General features: G+C 37.5%; 4 protein-coding genes and 1 long non-coding RNA gene across 11 annotated transcripts; 4 read left to right on the forward strand and 1 right to left on the reverse strand.

Annotated features, from left to right (window-relative positions):
* Positions 3,368-5,333, reverse strand: LOC107633863. The gene is made up of 3 exons (XM_016337460.1): positions 4,998-5,333; positions 4,671-4,760; positions 3,368-3,493 (listed from the first exon to the last, which is right to left on the reverse strand). Exons 1-3 carry the CDS (start codon positions 5,331-5,333, stop codon positions 3,368-3,370), a joined length of 552 nt encoding a protein of 183 aa, XP_016192946.1.
* On the forward strand, positions 7,174-7,858 carry LOC110269540 (raf homolog serine/threonine-protein kinase-like). The gene is made up of 2 exons (XM_021117475.1): positions 7,174-7,500; positions 7,704-7,858. Exons 1-2 carry the CDS (start codon positions 7,185-7,187, stop codon positions 7,856-7,858), a joined length of 471 nt encoding a protein of 156 aa, XP_020973134.1. The 5' UTR covers positions 7,174-7,184.
* Positions 12,580-14,575, forward strand: LOC110270448. 6 transcript variants are annotated; one of them, XR_002359983.1, is made up of 5 exons: positions 12,587-13,183; positions 13,293-13,317; positions 13,431-13,621; positions 13,738-13,800; positions 14,204-14,575. It is a non-coding gene; the product is annotated as an uncharacterized LOC110270448 (long non-coding RNA). The 6 variants fall into 6 exon arrangements; XR_002359982.1 differs by having other exon boundaries at positions 12,580-13,183; positions 13,293-13,621; XR_002359980.1 differs by having other exon boundaries at positions 12,589-13,317.
* On the forward strand, positions 15,114-16,003 carry LOC107631568 (DNA polymerase delta subunit 4). 2 transcript variants are annotated; one of them, XM_021119904.1, is made up of 2 exons: positions 15,114-15,355; positions 15,459-16,003. In XM_021119904.1, the coding sequence occupies exons 1-2, from the start codon at positions 15,232-15,234 to the stop codon at positions 15,650-15,652; spliced, it is 318 nt and encodes a 105-aa protein (XP_020975563.1). In that variant the 5' UTR covers positions 15,114-15,231; the 3' UTR covers positions 15,653-16,003. The 2 variants fall into 2 exon arrangements, with proteins under 2 accessions (XP_020975563.1, XP_020975562.1); XM_021119903.1 differs by having other exon boundaries at positions 15,132-15,373.
* LOC107631567 (E3 ubiquitin-protein ligase SINA-like 10) lies at positions 19,822-21,324 on the forward strand. Its single transcript, XM_016335055.2, has 2 exons — positions 19,822-20,233; positions 20,472-21,324. The coding sequence occupies exons 1-2, from the start codon at positions 19,955-19,957 to the stop codon at positions 21,111-21,113; spliced, it is 921 nt and encodes a 306-aa protein (XP_016190541.1). The 5' UTR covers positions 19,822-19,954; the 3' UTR covers positions 21,114-21,324.

Below are 22,796 nucleotides of genomic sequence, written 5' to 3' on the forward strand. Positions count from 1 at the left end.
AGAGAGGTGAAAAAGGTGAAAATTGGAGATCCCAACTTCATTAAGCGCTGAATCAGACTGAAAAGATAATCTACAAGACATTCCAATGTTAAAGTCAATAAAGTGTAGATAATAAAAACTTTTTTTCGGGTGTTTACCTATTGTCCTTTTAGCCTACTTATCAATTTTATTTTTAATTATTTTTTGGTATTATTATCATACTGTGCGTACTTGAAGTGGGTTTACAAATTAGAGAGGTGAAAATTGGAGATCCCAACTTCATTAAGCGCTGAATCAGACTGAAAAGATAATCTACAAGACATTCCAATGTTAAAGTCAATAAAGTGTAGATAATAAAAACTTTTTTTCGGGTGTTTACCTATTGATTACTTCTTCCTTTTAGCTTTTGTTTTGTGGGGTTGTTGTTTTCCGACTTTTAATACTTATTGTAGCACATTATTACCGAGATTTGGTAGTTATATTACAAGCTTTGATGGCATAGTCGTTGTGGTATCCGACCGTTATCCCGTGAAGTCGGTCATGGCCTTAATTGCTTCATTGGTTATGTTCTCTTTTGTCTGGAACAGTGCTCCCAACTCAAATTCCTAAACCTGGGTTCTCAGGTCGGAAGCATCCGAGTTCATGAAATCAGGCCCATTTCTTTTAATTTAAAAAATTGTTATAATTTTCTCGTTTCATGAACCGTCAGTTCTATTCTTTCTCTGAAATAAATGCAACATTAATTTAAAATTAAATATTCTTTTATTTTTTTTACTTTACCTTTTGTTTTTCATCACTTCTCAAAACTCCACCATTCGCGAACAGTATTTTCCTTCTCCGCATATGAACAATCTCCCCCTTCTTAGCGCACTTCTCCTTCACTTGTATCTCCTCTCCGTCGAGTTCTTCCATCGCCGTTGCTTTTTTTGTTCAGCATTTGCAACATTTTTATTCGAGGTTAGTGATTTTGGTATCCTTCTGTTCTTGCATGTGCGTAGTTTTTTCTTTTTTTGAAGTTTTCTTTTGTCTATTGATATTTGCACATTCTTTATGTTTGTTGATGCTTTTTGATGCTGGTTGAAGCTTTTCTTGTATTTTCTTTTGCTCATTTCTTTTTTATTAGGCCAAATGTAGTTCGGACACCATTATTTGAGTTTTATTTTTCAAATAATTGATAATTTTGTTTGCCTCCACTTTTTGTGTTTCCTGGATTTTATTTTACATTTTTAAGTTAGCCAAGATTTTGTAGTGTTAGAATTTGCTTTTTGGTAGTGGTAGTGACATAGTAGTGGTGCCCCTGTAGGTGACGGCTAGGAAAAAGGATATTGCGACTCACAGGCGTGGCGGTGCAAATTTGCCAAAGTCCCGACCTGCTCCTATTCAAAGGTTGAATAGCGAACTCGAGGTAGATATCTACACATGGGTGTCCGAGGATATTCAAACCACTCCCTCCACCATTACACAAGAAGAGCTTGATAATCTACGAGAAGTTCAAATTATTATTCTTGATTCTGACATTAGTAATTTGTATATTTTTTCTGTGCCGAGATCCAGGGACTGTCTGTGCCACATAAATGAACATGCCGATACTGTCCTAGATTGGCTATGATGTATGAAACTCTGTTCTCCGAAATTGGGATTCGTTTGCCCTTTTTCGATTTTCAAGTGAGTATTTTGACTCACACTGGGTGTGCTCTTTCACATCTTCATCCTAATACTTAGGCGATTACCCAAGGCTTCGAGTTTCTATGCTCGTTCTTAGATATCAAACCTACACTTAGGTAGCGTTTGTTTTCGGAGACAGAACACAGAGACATGGACAGTACATGTTTAAAACGTGTTTGGAAGCAGAGACATAGACACGGAACACATTGTCTCCGAGACAGTTTTTTATATTTTTGTGTCCACTCTTCTACGAAGGACAATGATGGACACGGGATTTAGAAGAGTGGACACGGACTTTTTATAAATTTTGTTTTCCTTTTTATCCATAGATATTTTTTATTATTCCACTATTATCCCTTCTTTTTTTTCTATAATTAATCTTAAATTTTTTTTTCATATAAAAACGGATTCTTTTTTAAAACTGATTTTTTATTTAAAATTAATCTGGCTTATTAACCTAAATAAAATTTTTTATTAATCAAACTTAGATCTATTTTTTATTAATCTTAACCATATGTATTTTTACATATTAATAATAAATTTAAAATAAAATAAATATATTTATAATTTTTATTTTAATATAAATACTATTATATATTTTTTTATTAAAATTTTTGGTCTCTTCAAACATTTTTTCAAATTTTGTCTGTACTCCTACGTACTCTCATTCTCTATAAATTAGTTTGTACTTGATGTAGAAAATTTGGAATCATATGGTTATTTTAGTCATTTCATATAATATTTTAGTCTTGTCCATGTGTATCCAAACATAATACTGGACATTACATTAGTGTCTTGTACATCGTATCCAAATACAATACACAAATAATAATTTTTAGTGTCTCTGTCTCAATGTCATGTTCTGTCCTATCTCTGAAAACAAACGCGGCCTTAGGGTTTTTTTTTTCTACTTTTTTACTTTAACAATCCCGTTTAGGTCTCAGGTTCGTGGGTTTATCTCTTTTCGAGGTGTCCCAAACAGAAAAAATTTTTAAGATCGAAGGGGTAGATGGTACCACTTCCTTTTTCTTGACTTTGGAGGGTGTTAAGAGATTTAATCTCTACTGGAAGTAAAATGTCTCTTTCCTGAAAATCTGACTTTCCAACGTAAATGCTAATGAACTCCTTAGCATCAATTTGTTAATGATACTGTAGAATGAGCGTCCGCTAATTCTAAGGGACATCCTTATAAACGAGTAGTAGGCTGCTCGAAACGCCATCAGTAAGCCTTCAATTCTTTGCATCTTTATTTTATTTGTGATTTCTTCATCTCACGAGTTACTTTCTGTCTTTGTTTCCCAGTTGACATGGTCGGGGGACTTACAGCTACCGCCGAAATGAAGAGGAGGTTAGCAACCCAACCTTCTATCACGGTTGGTGGGGATAGGATTTCTTCTTCTGCTACTGTCAGTCGTCAGCCACAGCTTCGGAGAGTTAAAAAGTGGGGAGGGACAAAGTCCCGAGGTTCACGTTGTGGAGGAGGATTCTCCCGCCAATTCCCCAGCCAGAAAGCGGCCCAAGAATATTGGTAAGGATGACGCTGATATTTCGATCCCCCCGACCTTTAGGCATGTCTTCGTCAAGGGATTCTGCACTCCTGAATTTGTGGATAAGCACTTTATGGACGAGGACACCAGGGTAGTTCTTGCTAAGATGCCCTATGGAGGATACTCTTCCACGTGTCCAAAGGATGCTCCTGCATTCCGCCACTTATGTTAGGGACTCAGAGGTGAAGATCAGGAGTATCCGCTCGGAATTCCTTGCCAAAGACAAGATGATTGCTGAAGCCACTACTCAAATCCAGGATCTCAATAGCTCGGTTACCACTCTTCAAAGCAAGTAGACTTCCCTAGAGAATGAAGTGAAAGATTCGAAGTCAGTCCAAGCTGCTTCTAACTTGAGGGAGGGGGCCTTGAAGAAGCAGGTTGCCGAGCTGATGAAAAAGATTGAAGAACTTGATCTGTCAGTTAGGAAGCTAAGGCCGAACAGGCTGCTGTTGATGGCGTTTTTAATGCCGAGAAGAATATTTTATAACAAAGTAAATTGAAGACTCCCAACTTGGATATCTCCAAAATCGATGCCTTTAAGAAGGTGGTTGATGGAAAAGTTGTTTCCATATTGTAATTTACATACAATTTTCTTTACTTATTTTTTAAAGTATTTTGAAGTTAGTACTTCAGAATTTGTGATACTTTTTACAGTATCTTCCCCGTTGCTTTTTCGGGATTTAACATTTATTTGTTCTCATTATATTCGAAATTAACCTATTATTTAGCATTTCATTATTTACTGCTTATTGCATGACTATTTTTTGTTAAATCGTTTTACTTCGAACTTTACTTTTAGTTTGATTTCGATTTTTAACGAGTAAAGCGATATTTTTCACGCACAACATTGGATCAATCATAAGACTTAAAAAAGACTTTTTAACAATTCAAATATTTATATAAAAGATTGCAAAAAAAAAAGAGTTTGAGAATAATACAAGTGGGGCCTCGTCAAAAACCTAGATTCTTAGAAAAAAAAAGTGCCCTTTATTTAGCAAAGTAAAAGTTTCTTGAAGGTTTTATCGTCCCCTAAGAAAATCTTTAAATGGGTTTCATTCCAGTTTCATGGGATCTCAGTGCCATCCAAGATCTCTAGCTTTTATGCTCCTTTTTCTAGCGTTTCTTTCAATCTAAAGATTCCTTTTCAGGTTGGGACTAACTTACCCCGTGTTCCTGGAACCTCGGCATCAAGTTGCCTTAGAACTAAATCTCCCCCTTAGAATCTCCTAAGGTGGACTTTGGCGTTGTATCTCTTGGCTACCCTTTGTTTTAGGGTTTGTTCTACAAAATTAGCCATTCTTCTGACCTTGTCAATTAGGTCCAAACTTTTGTAGGTTGTCGATGTTCCTAAAGCATTCTTGGGCTTGGCTCTCCAAGTTCTACTGGAATCACTGCTTCCTCACTGTAAGTGAGTCTAAATGGAGTCTCATTGGTTGTGGAGTGTACTGTAGTTCAGTATGACCATAGCATTGATCAAACCTCATCAGCCCAAGAACCAAGATGTTCATCCAATCTCTTCTTTAGCCAATTCAAAATTACCTTGTTTGCAGTTTCAGCTTGCCCGTTCACCTGCAGATGTTCCACCGAAGTGAATATTTATTGGATCCCTAGTCCAGACAATGATTCTTGAAATCTCGAGTCTGTGAACTGGGTCCCATTGCCTGTGACAATGGACTCGGGAATACTGAAGCTCGCTATAATCTCTTTCCAGACAAACTTCTGACATTGGGCAATGCTGATGCTAGACAATAGTGCAACTTCGATTCACTTGGTAAAATAATCTATAGCAACTATAAGATATTTCACCTGGACGAACCCTTGTGGGAAAGGTCCCAATAAATCCAACCCCCATTTAGCAAATGGCTGCGTCGGAATAATGGACACGAACTCATGGGGAGGCGCTTGGTGGAGGTTGCTGTGTTGCTGATATTTATCACATTTTTTCACATATTCCATAGCATCTTTGATGAGCGTCGGCCAATAGTATCCGGCTCTGACGACTTTTTGTGCCAACAATTTCTCCACTAAGTGATGTCCACAGCAACCTTTATGAACTTCCAGCAACACATACATCATTTGTTGGTCATTCAGACATTTCAATAGCGATTGAGATACACCCCTTTTATATTGCCCATTTATCATAATGTATTTGGCTGCTTGAAGCTGTAATTTCTTGCTTCTTTGGTGTCACTGGAAAAAGTCTCGTGTTCTAAATAATCACAAATTGGGTTCATCCATGTGTTGACAATGGATGAACAAAATGTCGGAACGTCGGGTTTCATCACAGTGGACTCTATATGCACCTCCTGTATCAAACTACGATTTTCCATACCAGGCTTAGTGCTTGCGAGATTGGATAACACATCGACACGAGTATTCTGTTCTCTAGGTACATGCTTGATTAGAAAAGAGTTGAAAGACTGCACCTCTTGTTGTACTTTCTTTAAGTACTATTGCAATAACGGGTCCTGTGCTTGGTATTTTCCATTGACTTGGAAGGTTACTAACTGTGTATCACTAAACACGGTTACCTCTATTGCCCCGACATCCTGAGCCAGTGCCAATCTCGCGTTCAAAGCCTCACACTCAGCTTGATTATTTGAGATAGGAAAATCAAATTTAATGGAGGTCTCGATCACCATGTCTTCTCCTTTGATTAGGATGAGACCTACTTTCCTGTACTGGACATTGGAAGCTCCATCCAAGTGAAGCTCTCATATCGGTGTGTTGGAGTCAGGGTGCATCATCTCAGCCAGAAAGTCTACCGTCGCTTGAGCCTTGATGGCTGAGTGTGGTTCATAACGTACGGCAAATTGTGATAATTCAATAGACCAATTCATCATCCGCCCTGCGAGATCAGATTTCTGCAAAATCCTCTTAATCGGTTGGTCGGTTCGCATGATTATTAAATAACTTTGAAAATATTGGCGTAACCGACATGCCGATGTAAGTAACGCAAAGGCAAGCTTTTCAATTTTTGAATATCGTATCTCAGGTCCTTGAAGAACCTTACTAACAAAGTATACTCGACGTTGATATTTATACTGATCTTCTAAGACCAAGGCTGAGGTCAGGATATTTTCAATCACGGATTCACGGATAAATATAGAAACAGAGGCATGACATGCTTAGGTTTTGCTAAAATATGAGGGGATGAAAGTAAATTTTTAAAATGCTGAAAAGCAACCTCACATTCCTCCGTCCAAGCGAAGTCAACATATTTTCTCATCAAATTAAAGAATGGTTTAGCCTTAGCAGTGAAAGCTCCCAAGAACCTTGAGAGGGCAGCCAACTAACCTGTGAGCCTTTGAACCTCTTTGAGATTCCGAAGACTCGACATGTCTAAGATTGCCTGGCACTTTTCAGGATTGGCTTCTATGCCTCTTTGGGTAACCATGAATCCTAAGAATTTACCTCCCTAAACTCCAAAGGCACACTTCACTAGATTCAACCTCATCCAGTGAAGTCGGAGACAGCTAAATACTTCATTCAGGTCATTGATCGGGTTGGAAGCCTCGTTGGTTTTTATTAGCATATCATCAATGTAGACTTTCATGTTCTTTCCGATCTGTTGTTTGAATACCTTTACCATTAGCCTCGTGAATCCTAAGAATTTACCTCCCCAAACTCCAAACACACACTTCGCTAGATTCAACCTCATCCTGTGAAGTTGGAGGCAGTCAAATACTTCCTTCAGGTCTTTGATTAGGTCAGAAGCCTCGTTGGTTTTTATTAGCATATCATCAATGTAAACTTTTATGTTCTTTCCGATCTGTTGCTCGAAGACCTTCTCCATTAGCCTTTAGTATGTTGCCCCTGCATTTTTTAACCAAAAACACATTATGCATAGCAGTGAATTCTCTCAGGGGTGATGAAAGCTATTTTATCCTCGTCATCTTTATGCATCGGGATCTGGTTATAACCACTATAAGCATCTCTATGAATAATTTTGGTGCTGATTTTTCATTTGCTTTCCAGATTGAGGTGTCCAAGATGCATTTGGAAAGTGGGGATGTTGGGACACCAAAAGGGGCATTGGAAGAAGCTAAGGCGTTGAATTCAAGGATGAAGCATAGTGGGAACCTAAGCAGCAAAGATATGTTGTTTAAAGCTGATAAGATTGATCTCAAGAGTTTGGATGATGAGCTAGAAAAGCACCTTACAAGGATTCTATCTAGACATATTGATGCCAAAAGGCCTAAAGAAGAGTGGGAGATTTATTTGGTAAAACTAAATTTGCAACATGTTGTGGTGAATGGGGCCTATGGCACTGTCTATAAGGGCACCTATGATGGCCAAGATGTTGCAGGTTTTAATTTGAACTCTTAGTTGTCTTTTTGTTGTCCAAAGAATTCAAAATCTGTTATTTGTCGAACAATTATTCAATGTTTTTAGATACTAAAAGTTTTGGTATCTGGTTAAGGTTTAATTAATCTTTAAGCGTGTCGTAAATTGAATAATTGTGATCGAATTCAAGAGACATTCTGAGTGCTGCTGTGCTGAATTTTGTAGTGAAAGTGTTGGATTGGGGTGAGGATGGTGGTGCTTCTGCAGCTTCCTTAAGAGCATCATTCCAGCAGGAGGTTACTGTTTGGCAAAAACTTGATCATCCAAATGTTACTGATGGTTATCAGTGGCTAAGTGAATGGGGGAGGGTTGAATCTTAGCCCCTTTTCGTTGAGTAACTCTTGCAGACCTTTAAAAATGCTTTAGGAGATATTTCTGCTTTTTGTCTCGTCACTAGTCAAGAGACTTTTTCTTTGTCTCGTAATCAGTGAGGAGATCATTTTTAATTTTGTCTCCTATAAACAGAATCAGAAATTGAGTAGAATAGAAAGAGAGAATCACACCCAGAAGTATCCTGGTTCAGCTGCTAAGTGCAGTGCAGCCTACATCTAGTCTCCATCACAACAATGATAGAATTTCACTATAATCCAACAGATTACAAACACCAATTCTCCCTAGAAACTATCCTTCCTATCTGGGACAAGTTCAGAATCTATCCCTAATCCTGAACTTGACTTAGTCACCTACCAAGCTTTCAACTGCTAAGTGCTAACCCAAATTGCAAGGGGATTCCCACAGAATCATGATACACAACACAGATGTACAAAGGACCTCTAGGACATCTATGGCTTTTTCTTTTAATTTTGTACTCTCTGCCTTTTTCCGCTCACTGGCTTTTTCTTACAAACCTCACACAGTTTGCCTTTTTCACCATGAGACTCAAGACAGACAAAACTAAACAGAAAAATACAACATGAAACGCATTGAAGGAGAAGAACTTCTGTTAGCTTGGGTAGCTATGAGAACTCTGTGCTTTTCACTCTTTTCTCCTTGTCTCAAGCCTTGGCTGTTCACCCTTATTATAGAAGGAGAAGTCTCCAAGGTTGAAACGGTTCAACCGAGCTAATCTTCTTCTTCTTCAAAATCAAAACCGGTTCGGACAGAGAGAGAAGAGGAAACCGAATGCAAAATCTAACATGCAATTACCTCACTCTCATCCCATCTCATCAAGCTTCATCAATCTGAGCCTTCCATCTTGACTTGGTCCCCAAGACGAATTTCTGACCCTTGATGAACCCTTGATCCTTGACAGCTCTATCTGCTCTATCTTCTGCTTCTTTCCCACGTAGCTACAGTAGCTACCTCCTGTGATAGATGAACAAAAGTAGAGATGAGCCATACTCCAGAGATCTTCTTCTTTGACCGAATTGGATCTTCCACCATTTTTAGGCATGGTGATCCTGAGACTTCTTCACCACATCTTACCATAAATGGCAAAGATCTCAGCCACACCATACTATAGATCTTCCTTTTGCAAGAGCCATCATCACCTTGGCCTCTTGTTTGATCATAGCTTTACTGTTGCTATACCTTACCTCTGATGGTTTGCTTCTTCTGTGACATGACCGAAGAAGAGAGAAAGAGAGAAGAGAGAAGGGAGAAAAAGGTTTCAATGGATTTGATAAATGAAATTAAAATGAGTTAATTCCCTACTCCCCATGCTTAGTAATGTGTAACTCATTAAAAGCGATCAAATCAATTCCCACTTTCTCTTTCATGTTTCCAATGCTATTAATGCAAGTTAATTGAATTTGAAATCCATTCAAAGAGGGAAGTTGGTGTCCGTGGGAAGCATGCAGCCTTTGCTTTCTCTCTTTTTCAATTTCGGACCAAGCCTTTGTTGGTCTTTCAATATAGTGATTTTTTTTTGGGCTGCACCATAATTTTCTAGCCTAATTCAAGTTGCCTGATACAATAATTCAGCCATATATTTGATAGGATTTCTTGTACAAGGCTGAATTTATTTAGCATATTTGGGCTTTGATTTGCTTTTGTGCCTAATAACCAAAATCTGCATAATAATAAAATTATTAATAAACACATGTGAGTTAAACTTCAAATTAATAATTTTGTAATTAATTATTTTAATAATATTTGATCATCATCATATTAATTTAGAGTTTTTCAAACTCATCAGTTACAAAAGTACAAACTTACTTGTCACTCATGCATTTAAATTTGAATTAAATGTTACTGCTTTGTTAAGAGCAAGATGATTTTTTGTTAATCATAAATTTTTCTCCAGAATGTTCTTCCATTTTTGTGATAGAACCTTTTTTAAATCGTTGCAACCCGATTTTTCGCCGTTAGAAACTTCATGACAAAAAATTTGGTCGAGATGAACGCATATAGATTGTTGAGTGTCTTCCTCTACAAAATTACATTGTAGGCTGTGGAATCCTGAAGGACAATGAACTCACCTTGTATTACCCTTATGCTCACACCTTTTCCTATAGTGAAGAGGAGGTCCACAACCCCATCCAACTTGATGTAGTGATCTCCTAGACCCATAACCTCCGGGAGATGGGGTTTCAAGTGCTGATCTTTCAATCCCAGAGCATCAAATGCATTTCTAAAGAGAAGGTTCGAGTCTGCGCCGGTGTTGACGAGGATCCTCTTCACAATGCCATTACCCAGCATGGCCGTGATAACCAAGGCTTCATCCCCATCCGATGTGGCAATCAGGAAATCTTCTACTGTGGACTAGACTACTGGGATACTGGTTACCTTGAGAACTTCATAGGTTGCAGCCTTTACATCCCTTTTGACAACATTGTTGGACCTTGGCAAGCCGTTCCTCCCAATCACCACGTTGACTACAACCTGAGTTGTGTCTTCTGTACTTTTCGGAGGTCTGAAGTTTCTTGGATTCCTAGTTTGTTGATCTTCGTCCTCGTTACGCCATCTTGACGGTCATATGTGTTGGACAAATTCCAGAAGCTTTCCATCTTGGATTGCTTGCTCTAAGGCATCCTTCAGATCAATATAGTCCTCAGTCTTGTGACTATAGGACTTGTCAATGCTGAACTTTTTTAGCGATGCTTTGGTTCGGATTTGTCTTGATTTTGGCAATATGCCTTGGTGAGAGACTTGTTGATAAACCTCGGCAAGGAAGCCACTAGAGGGTGTAGGAGGTACACTTTTCGACTCGAGGAATAGGAGGTTTTAGGGACGAGATCTGTCCTAAGTTTCTGCCTTTTTAAGGAGACGGCGTTGGGTTCTTTTTTTTGGTAGAAACCACCTTTAAAATATCATTGTCACGCATGTATGCCAAAGTGATCTGGTGGATTTCTTCCATAGACTTTACATCCTTGGAAGTTAAGTGCCTACGAAAGTCCTCTTCCAACAACCCAACAATTAAACACAAACATACGACTTCTGGGTTTCGCATATTCACCTCCAAGCGTGCTTTATTGAACCGATCCAGGTAGTTTCAAATACTCTCACCCACCCTTTGTTCCACCCCCAATAGGGAGTCTGGGTGTTTTGCTTGGGTCCTCCTGGTAGTGAAGTGAGCCAGAAATTTGACCTTGATATCAACAAAGGAAGAGATCGACCAATCAGAAGGTAGTGTATTAAACCACATTATGGCTGGACCTGACAAGGTTATCAGAAACACTTTGTATCAGATCACATCTTCAACTCCTTCTAAATTCATTCTAGCCTCAAAGGCATCAATATGCTCTTGAGGATCCGTCTTGCCATCATACTTCAAGTCCGTAAGCTTGTCAAAATGCTTTGGCAATCGCACTTGGCGTGGGAGGCAAACGGGGTTTGTCCCATGATGACGTGTTCTCGAAATTCTCTATGCCTTTTAAGAGTAGCACTGCTCTACGGAGTCCGCCTCCTTTTAGACTAGGCAGATCGTGACTCTTCCCATGCTTGAGAATTGCCATGTTGTTGGGATGACCTTCTTTCGTCTCTACGGCGTGGGGGAGAAGGTGAGGTCCGCCAGTGTTCCTTCCTTTGTTCAGGGTTTCTGGCATAGGACTCCTCCCGTTCTCTGGCCGGACAACTTTGGGAACGAAAGTGTCTGGATAATGAGCACTCAGCCAATTGTCGTTGAAATTCCAATTGGTAACGCTCCAACTCCTGCACCCTCTGTTGCATTTCTTGCATGGCATGGTGATAGTCATCTCCAAGGCCAGCGAAATGATGGGTTTCTTAGTTGATGTGTTCATGATTTTCATAGTCGGACAGGACTTCCTCTTGACTTGGTGTGACATCAGTCTCGTGTCCATCCTCCCGTTTGTTGGCTTTTCAAAAGGGTTTTTAGATTAACTGTAGAGTAAATTCGTCACTCAGCCATGATTCCCAAAGTGGGATCCTCACAGACGGCACCAAATATTCGTGCTTGGAGCGGGTTTACGAACTAAAGATGTGGAGATTGGAAATCCCAACTTTGTCAAGCGCTGAACGAGGCCGGGAGGACAACCTGCAAGATACTCTAATGTTTAAAGTCAGTAGAGTGTTTTAGTGAGAGCCTTTTTCTATATGTTTACCTGATGGTTACTTCTCTTTTTTAGCTTTTGCTTTGTGGGGCTGCCGTTTTTTCAGCACATCGTGCTTATTGTAGCACATTATTGCCGATATTCGACAATTACATGCTTTGATGGTATAACTGTTGTGATATCCGGCCGTTATCTCGTGAAGTCGGTCATAACCTTAATCACTTTATTAGTTACATTCTCTTTTGTCCAAAACACATGCAATTATTGGTATTCTTCTGTGTGAAATCCGATTTAGATTTAATAACCTTCTCCATACACTTTATGAATATTTCTTTGCTTTTTAAAATTAAACCTGTTCATTTGGATTAAATAATTCTCCATACACTTTATGAATATTTGTTTTCTATTTTGTGCTCGTCCAAATAATAATAATAAAAAGGTTTAATTACTCTATTAGTTCCTATAGTTTCACGAAATTTTCAATTAAGTCCCTATACTTTTTTCCTTTTAATTAGGTCCCTACACCAATTTTTTTTCAATTAGGTCCCTCCTGTGACCAAACAGTTAGATTTAACAGAATATTCGGTTCCTAAATTAAAGATTCTCTAACTTTTTTCTAAATCTCTAATTCTCTTTCACTCTTATTTTCTGAAATACCAAAATAACCCTCCCACTCCCAGGATTAGCATCCCCCAAGTGACCTTCGGTCCTGCCATGGCAGAATTAGCGGAGCGTTTCTTTGAACGAGGAAGCTCATCTACGGCGGCGGCGGCGGCCACCTCGGTCTTGTCAGCTTCTTTGGCGTCCAAAGACTCCGGCAAGGCCATGACCACCTCTTCAACAGGCGGAGAAAAAGACTTGTCTGCATCACAAACGTTCACAACCTCCTTCAACGAACTCGTATCTTGCAGATCAGAGGAACGTAGGTCCGAGTCACCAGATCCATTCCCAGATTTGTTGGCATCATCGAGAATCTCCTCAGAGGGAAGAACAACTAATGCGGCGTCCTGGGTCACCTGGAAGTTTCATAACAAGGTCGTGAATTTCGGTGAAATTCATCGACAAAAATTAATTTATATTAATTAGATTTTATAAAATCAGTTCAGATTACCCAAAATCTGAAAGAGAGGAACCCGTGAAAGGAGCGTGGAAGTGGCAAACTCCTAATTCCTCCCTGTTCAGATTACACAACATGTATGATATTAGTTTTCACTTTTCAGCATCATGATTGTAAAGAAATTTGAGTCTGTCTTCAATTGCATATGTTTTACTTCATGATTACTTGAATACTTATTTATTACAGACCTCACTACTTGCCATCCTACTTGGTAAGTTAACTCTATATATTTTTACATTTCATTATGTTAATTCCCCTTGTTCTGAAGTAAAAGTTTATCATTCATCAATTAATGTTTAAGTGCTATGTTTAACATGTTTGCAGGTTTCATCCTTGGGTGAATAGGTGCTATTGCCCTTCACAAGAGGTGGCTAAGAAAGCACAACAAGACGGCCTTAGTAAGGAACAGATCAAAGTTTGTGGTTTGCCCAATCGGCCAGATAGTAATCATATGCGGTCGTAACAAGAACCTAGCATCCACCCTTGAAGCTATCGAATGGAAGGTTCCAGTAAAGGTGCCAATTTAACAGGCTTCACTTCTTAAATCTATGTTGTACGAATTGCAAGTACTAGAGATGAGCATAACAGAATAGGACATACTAATCAAACTTTTGTTGTTTGGTTTGTGTAGATTAGGGGATTTGAGAAACAAATGGCAAAATGGATGGGAGCCTGTGATTGCATCATAACAAAAGTAAGTTAAGCCAATTTGCTGGTAAAAAATTGACATGTATAGTTAGCTTTTCAAATTGCATCATTCTTTATTCTAGTGGGTTGGATTTACCATTATGAGCTACCAATTCTGGTAAAAAATCTCTCTTGTATATAGGAAATGAGTTTAACATTATGCTGTACACTTCAGTCTAATGGTTTTTGTTCAATTCTCCTTTTCTTCTCCTTCTTGGAATTGTATTTAGCATTTCATAAACCAAGATTTTGCTTTGTAACGGGCCACTTTATTAAGAAATTAAATATTATTTGTCTTTAAACTTGCATTTACAGTGATATATTCATTTTAGAACCACATCTTTAAACTTGCATTTACAGTGGCATATTCATATAATGTAAACTTAATTTTTATTTTCTGTTATATGCAGCCATCTTCCCTAACTACTCTCCAAGATTGTGTATATGGCATTGATATTCAAAACTTTGATATGATCATATATGGTTGCATATATTTACTTTATGCAATAAATTGTTGGGACACCTGATGAACTGAAGTCTACTCTCTCAAAATCCTTCTCGGCTCAAAATCGTCCATTATCAATGTTATTATTGATCTTTATGCTAGGGAGTGGGAGGCTGTAACACAAGAACTGATTTTTAAATTTTAAATTTCAATAATACAAATTATATAGCCTTGTGGTTCTTTATTGTGTACCATGATATGATAAAGACACAAATTATATTCTATGAATCCACACAAATATAAAATGTTACATTATCATAATGAATACTTAAAGGATGAAAACTGAATTTTATATATGCTTATTACTAATACTTTTATTTCATTTTTTCCATTCTTTTTTTTAGGTTCTTAAGATAAGGTATTTTGAAAGTAAAAAAAAAAAAGAGAAGATATTTTTGGTACAATTTGTATATAAATAAGCAAAAGAATGATAATGACAAAATAAAAGAGATTATAGAAATATTTTTCATGTCTTAGAATCATTGAATATGAATATAGGAATATCTTTCATTGAATATTTATAATTTTACCGAATTTTCAATTAAGTCCCTATATTTTTCTTTTCAATTAGGTCCCTAAGGGTATAAAAGTAATTTCACAATTGACTAACATTTTTTTGACGTTTAATGTTAATAGGGACTAAATTGAAAAAAAATTAATGTATAAGATCCAAATAAAAAGATAAAAAGTACAAGGACCTAATTAAAAATCTCGTAAAATTATAGAAACCAACAGAATAATTAAAACTAATAAAAATCATAATTTTTCTTTTATGTTTTATTCTTCCTTTTTATTTTATTTTCTCATCCAAACAGAGAAGAATAAAATTTTCGAACGTCTACATAAGGCGGTGTAACAAACAGGCAAACATAGAGAGTGGAGTGTTCCATTTCAAAATTCAAAATTTGAATAAAGCGAAGAGGAAAAAGAAAAATGGCTTCAGTTTCCGGCAACATGAAGGGTTTCTACAGGCAGAAGAAAAGCAACACCAAATCTTCCAAAAAAGCCTCTGCCAAGTCAGGTGCAGCCCAACCTACCGCTCTCGTCTCTCACGGAGGCAAACTTGATCTTCAAGGTCCCTATTCTCTTCTTCAATCATTCCCCTAATTCTATTTCCTCTATTAATTGATTAACGATGGTTTTGTTGAACTGCTGATCAGATGATTACAGTGCATGCGAGGCAATGCTGCGGCAATTCGACATGAACATGGCGTATGGCCCTTGCGCTGGGATGACAAGGACGGCACGGTGGGAGCGTGCGCAGAAGCTTGGTCTTAACCCTCCACAGGAAATCGAGAAGCTTTTGAAGAGTGGCAAGGTTCAGAACGAGTCCTTGTGGGATGGTCGCATTTAGGAGCTAGGGTTTTTCTTACCTATGCCCAAAATCGAATCTGTTTGGGTGTTTAGGTTTTGTTTAGGGTTTGATGGCTGGGGTAAAATAGTATTCGGCTTCTTGCTGGGTCCTATTTCCCTGCTTCTATACCACTATGTTATATCAATGAAGTTCAATATGTTTTGATCTATGTAATATCTAATATGTTATTGGACCTGTCTCTAGATGTTAATTAATTCTAGTTAACCTGTTATTAAATCATGGTTTTCTTTTCAGGATTTGACATTGTTACTCTTGATCACATCATGATAATGTTAGTTGGGTACTGTCAAAATATTTCAGTGTATTAAATAAATTGGTAGCTTGTCTTTATTTCTGGTTCTGAGATATAGAGCTATTTTGCTTGCTTGTCTTTAATTTTGGAAGGAATTGGTGGAATGATTCTTCATCATTGTAGTGGAGCGAAGAATACAGGGTAACATGTATATCAAAAGAAGAGAGCATGTTCATTGAAGACACCATTAGGTATGTCCAACGAGAGAGTATATCGCTGATCTTAGAAGGGATATATCAATTTCTGTATTGTTCAGCCTATAGCCTCCCTATGAAGCATGACACAGGTGTAATGCCTATACTCTCCTGTTAGGGTGCGAAGAAATTTTGGGGTTTAGGGGCTTCAAGCCACTTGATGAAGCAAGAGCTATCGCTCCTCCAAGGCCCATGTAGGAGTATTTGGTGATTCTGCTGCCTATGGTAGGTGTCATCTCCAATTTGACCTTATTATTAGGTATAATTATGGTTGAAGTAATGAAGTTTCCCATTTTAGTTACTCTTATCAATTTGACGCCGACTAAATCAAATTTGATGAAACAAGTGTTAGATATATGATAGAATTGCTCTATGCATGCAATTTGTTTCAGGCACTAAGGTCTAGCGAAGTTGGCTGTACACTATACAGGTAGTAATTTCTGTGTAGTTTATGTGAAATTTACAATTGCACGAGTTTGATTATCCTTTAATGCAATCATACGGAAGAAATTGACTTCACCAATTGAATAATTCAACGGTGAGTGATTTAATAAATTTCCTATTATTTTGAAGTTAGTTTCTCATGAATTATGTTAAAACATGAAATACTACCTCACAAATAGATAGCAGATTGTTTTCCAAAATATCCTTTTGACTCTTATAGGGAATGAAGATTCTGTCATGCCGATTTTCATTAGCTGCATAAATATGGCATTTTGAGCATTAGGTTCATCCTTCCTCGCATTGAGTTGTCAGACTCAATGTATATTTGGTGTTGAGATCTGTTGCTCTACTTAGCTTCATAATTATAATTACAATCAAGACAATCAACAGTGGTATTCATAGCAGGATATCTGGATGCTGTGTTGCCTTCTTTTTTGAAGTAATGAAGTACTAAACACACATTAACTTTTAAACATATGTTTCAATTTATGTGGTCAATTAGCTGTTTAAGATGTTAACAAGTTATAGCTGGCTAATGATAATTTACTAATAGTAAGTTATAAAGTACAATGCTATATAAATATAGAATCGCTGCATTTTTGTTTCTTATGTTTGTCTCTTGTGGCTGTCTCATGTCTTTTGTTCTTTTGAAGCTGGCCTTTTCTTATGTTGGTCTCAGATTTTCAAGGATTTCTCCTTTCTTCTATTTAGTCTTTTAAGGGTTTTTTTTTTTTTTGTGTCTAGACAAGGAAAGAAACAAAGCAAAAACTATCTTAAATCCGAGCGGATGATTCGTTGGAGATCAACACCAGGCTCAGACCAAATAACATGATTAGAGTTACTCTTGGCACCATATTTAGCCATCCAATCCGCAGCTCTATTTGCTTCTCGGGACATCCATTCAACGTGAACAAACCAAGGACGAGATAAAAGCTCCTGAATCTTGAGAACCAAATCTGTTACTTCAGATGAATACCCACTTGTAAGCTCATGCATGATGGGCAGAATGTCAAGGTAATCCGTTTCACATATAATATCCCTCAAACCGCAATTCCAAGCTAAAACCAGCCCCTTCCAAGCAGCAAATAATTCACATCTGATTATAGACCAAGGGGGAATGCTTCCAGAGCAGCCCGAGATCCAATCTCCCTTAGAATCTCTAATAATACACCAAAATCCCGCTAAATTTGAATCCATATACAAGCTTGCATCACAATTAACTTTAAAACCATTGCCTACCGGTGGTTCCCAACACATGCAATTTCGGAGAGACCTAAAGGCATTGCTTCGATTCCTGTAAAGCTGTAAGTTCTTGGCGGTAATTCTGGCCAAGGCAACAACCTTATGGTCTGTCCAAGGGTTGTCAATGTTGAATATGTCATTGCACCTATGTCTCCATACCCACCAAAGCCCTGCACCAAAGGACGCCTCATTGTTAGCCAAGGCCTTCCGAAACCACTCTTCAAGAGCAGTACCAGCCGTCGAGTCCAGGATACTAGGATCCAACATATACCAGATTCTTTTAAGGGTTTAATCACATCACAGTCCCATTTGAATAAATTTTATCTTTTTTATTTTTTTTTTTTTTTGGAAAATGTCCATAGTTCCTGTCGAAGGGAATTGGAAACAAAATAAGGTAGATTCCTAGATTTAGTTACACACTTTCTGCTTTTTAGTTATCTTACAACATGTCTTTAGGTGGAAAAACAAGACAAAAGTTCGGGTCATTTAATGTCTATATAAACCGAAACAGCCTTGCTCATATCTCACTCAATTTGCTAAACACTTGTTGTCTTTTGGTACCTCACATACAAAGCATATGCATTTTGTATGAAGCAGGAGTAGCACATAGGATTTTGGTGATGCTAGCTGTAAAAGTAACAATCTAAAAGACAATGGGAAGGATCAAATGATTTTGGTTGGTATTGCATTTCTGGTTCGAGCAGTGGTTTATTGAGCGTCTCGGTTTGTATCAGATATGCTGGTGACTAAGTATAACTTAATTTGTCTTCATTATCTCAAGTTATATATATTTTGTGTATCAACGCTAGAGGTTGGTATCCAATTATTCCAGGTTCAGTTTTTCCTTGAAGCGGTTTGAGACCAATCTTTGAGAATGATCATGCTCCATATAAGTTGGAGCAGAGATTTGCCCGTTGAAGCTGTTGTGTTGGTCTTTACTCAAATGGATGGAAGTGATCAAAGTGAACACAAAGGGAGGATCTGCCATCGCAAGATTATAGGTGTTCCAACTTCCAAAGAAAGGATGCGTATTCTAAAATTCTAAGCTTTTCCTCAGTATATTAACGAAAACTGCGAGTTAATATGGACATACGAAGTTGATGGCAATGATGAATGGGAACAATATCATAATAGATGCAAACTTTTCAATGCAATGTGTTGTTCATAGGCACTATACAAGTTAGTCCAGTAATTGTAGATTACGCATATAAGATAACAAACATGGAACTATGGAAGGTACACTGCGGAACTAGTGGAGACTCTGTGAAGGAGATATGTAAGGAAAGATATATTTGCATTCGCACATGGGAGCCACATAGCATTCAGGAGATGTCTATTTTTTTCAAAATAAATATGGTGTAATAACAAAAGAAAAAACATCAAGAATCAAATGAGATTTTTTGTTTTAATACAAACATGGCCCAAAATAAAGTACAACAGTATGCAATAATTGGTAGTGTTTATCATTGTATTCATTAATTAAAAAACATTTTCATAAAGATATTTTTGTCATTGTAATATTATCTTCATGGGGGAAGATGTCTATCATGACTATTCACCTTATTAATTAGCACTACTTAAAAAGGAAATACGTATTAGTATTACATTCTAGAAAAAGAGTGTTTAACTATTTATTAGTGTCTCATTTTAACAAACTGATATTTTTTTCTTCCGGAAAGGCCAAAGTGTCCTTTTTTGCAAGGATATTTTTGTTAAAAGTTAATTTTTTAAGTCCGTAATTTAAAATAGAGAAAAAGATAAATAAGTTCTTAACCTTTTGTCTTGCGGATATTTTTGTTTCTGATCATTGAAAAATATTTTTAAATTTCTGACATTCACAAAATTTAGACAGATCAGTTCCTCCGTCCAAATGCCTCCGTCATGAACTGATCCGTCTAAATGCCTCCGTTAAGGACTAATCTGTCCAAATTTTATGAAGGTCAATGACTTAAAAATATTTTTCAATGGTCAGACACAAAAATATTCGCGGAGCAAAAGGTTAAGACCCTATTTGTCCTTTTCCTTAAAAATAAAATAAAAGGAAAAGGGAGAATAAAAAACTTTGGTTTGTGCTGAGCATTGATAGAAGAAGCAGGCTCGTGAAGAAACATGGTGAAGATCTCGCTTGGCGGATACGACGATGGGGAAGGACCTAGCAACCGGATCCAGAAGCGACTCAGGATGGAACCAGAAGATGGCCAAGCAAGCAGAAACGAAAAGGAGGAGCATGCAGGAGATGGCGGCGAGGCTAGAAGTGCAGAGCATGATGAAAACCCTGTTGGATCTGTAAGCGACGATAAGGATAGGTCTATTTCTGTGACTATCATCGACCCCGATGTCCTCGATTGCTGCATTTGCTATGAACCCTTGACTTCCCCTGTTTTCCAGGTCAGTTTCCCCCTTCTTTATTCAATTTGGGCTTGATGCATGCTTCTGATTGCTATGTTAGAAAGGAATTATCATAATCAGAACCATTTGAGACTGGAGAATAAATGATTTTAGGGTTTGAAAGCTTGATTTGTTCCTTTGCAATATTCTTTAACTGTTTCAGTTTGTTGTCTCATTTAAATTTAGTGAAATATCTAACGATAAAATTTGTTTGTGATCCGTTAAATGGAGAATTCAGTGTGAGAATGGTCATATTGCTTGCTCTAATTGCTGTGCCAGACTTGGGAACAAGTGTCCCATGTGCTCAATGCCCATTGGCTATAACCGCTGCAGAGCTATTGAGAAGGTGCTGGAATCTATTAAAATATCATGCCTGAATGCAAAATATGGTTGTAAACATATGTTTAGTTACAGTAAAAAAAATGAACACGAGAAGGAATGTAACTTTCTGCCATGTTTATGCCCGCATTCAGGTTGTGACTTTCTTGCTTCATCTGAGGAGTTATCCCTCCACTTTAGCCATAGGCATATACATTCTGGAATACAGTTTACATACGATAAATTTTTCACTGTCTTCTTAAATCTTGATCACAAAACAATTGTTCTTCAAGAGAAGAATGATGCTAATCTGTTTGTTATTCACAATAACCATGAGCTTCTAGGGAATTTAATCCATATAACTTGCATTGGCCCCAAATCCAAGACAGGGTTTCATTATGATATCTTGGCTAGGTCCCAGGGAACCTCTCTAATATTGCAATCTTATACCAAGATTGTTCAAGGTCACTTTGCTGATGCTCCTTCAGCAGGGATGCTTTTGATTCCTTCTGATTTTTTTGGTTCCGGACAAATCAAGCTGGATATTCGCATAAGGTCATGATTTCATTACTTTGCTGGGGACTGACAGGTTTGTGTTGTTTGTATTCTTTGTTTACCACGTAGTAGATATTATAACTTAGTATTTAGTATTTAAGCACAAGTTGGAAGCTGAAGAATACTTGCAGTGATGTAAAGGATTATCGTTTCAAAACTGTCATGTAAATATGTTGTTTTCCAATTCCAATTCTATGCCTACACTTTATTGTTGTTCAGTCCAAGTGTTTCTGTTGTTCTTTGTCTTTTTAAAATTAAAAAAAAAAGTTTGTGGCTGGTTGAGTGCTTTTCCAGTCAAACTGCAAAGAGCTTCTCACTGGAATTTGGATTACACGAAATGTGTATTTACTTAGCTAAGATTCTTAGCCGTTTATATATAGGTGAAGACTCAATATGCCTGGAGTGAGGTCTAAATTTGTTGCTGCCTGCTGGTGATGTTATTAGTTTATTACTCGAGTATTTAGAGGCTTATTGCCATGGCTCCCGTGGCCAGTGTTATACACTTATACCTTTTTTAGTTAAAATTTTGAGGACTTTAAAGCTTTCTAATTTAAAGCTTTAAAGGGTCCTTCGTCTGGTCACCCTTAATAAAAAGAGTCAAATTTATAGACGAATGTGATGTCTAAAATTGTATATAGAGTTTATTCATGAAAAGTTTCAACTCATTTTTATCGAGCTTGATATACCCTAAGGCGATATTTACTATTAGGCTAACATAAATGAGCAAACAAATGATGATGATGATGATGATTGTCTCCAACGTGCATGGTGCAAAGTCTGTAATTATTGTAAAACAACCAAAAGGATAGTACAATGCGTGCAACTATAGTGTGTAGTGCACGAATAAGAAAAACCAAGCAAGCACAAGCATCTTATACTGACAAGACATAAGTGTAAAATAACACAATTGCAACGACAAAGATAAGGTGAGGTCTGTGATAGACCAAAACCAAAACCAAGGCAACCATGGCAGCCAATCCCGAAGGTGATGACGATGGCCCATCTTCACCATTGGACTTGTAATAATATTGTTTCAGTGGAACCGCGAGGCGTCCATAGAGAGCAGTTAGCAACAACACAAGAGGCAAGATCAAGAGTAGCAAGTTGGCGTTGGCCGTAGCTGTCTGCATGGAAGCCTTGTAGTTCATATATGATGAAATCCATAGCAACAACACCACGATGCCAACTATGGCAACAAGTTGTAGAGGTGGAGCAGATACAGAATACAGAGTTTTCCCTGACCACCCTTGTTTCAATTCTGTATCTGTTTTATCGCTCAAAGTCGAAGCCATTCCCTTGATTTCTTCTTCTTTTTTAAGATATTTATTAGTTTCTTGTGCACGTAGAGAACGGATAATGTATATAGTTACATATTTTCTCTACATATATAGCATAGCATAGTAAATATCTGTTTATTGCATGAGTTCCAACTTCCAAGAGTGAAAGCTGATTTTGACTCTATCTCCAGCCGAAGCCGACCTCTAATTTTGGAGTTTTGCCCACCGAGTTGGGCTGTGGTCACGTGTTTGATGGAGGAGCAAAGCGATAATGATGTGCAGATTATACCGCAATAATTGTTTCTATTTTATTCAGTGTTTTATCTCGGTGTTAATTTAACAAAACTTACGGCCTATATATCTTTTTGGAATGCTAAACGTCATAGAATTTATTATTTTTATTATTAATTAGT

The sequence above is a fragment of the Arachis ipaensis genome, chromosome B03 (genome assembly GCF_000816755.2).
Source record: "Arachis ipaensis cultivar K30076 chromosome B03, Araip1.1, whole genome shotgun sequence".
Taxonomy (NCBI): domain Eukaryota; kingdom Viridiplantae; phylum Streptophyta; class Magnoliopsida; order Fabales; family Fabaceae; genus Arachis; species Arachis ipaensis.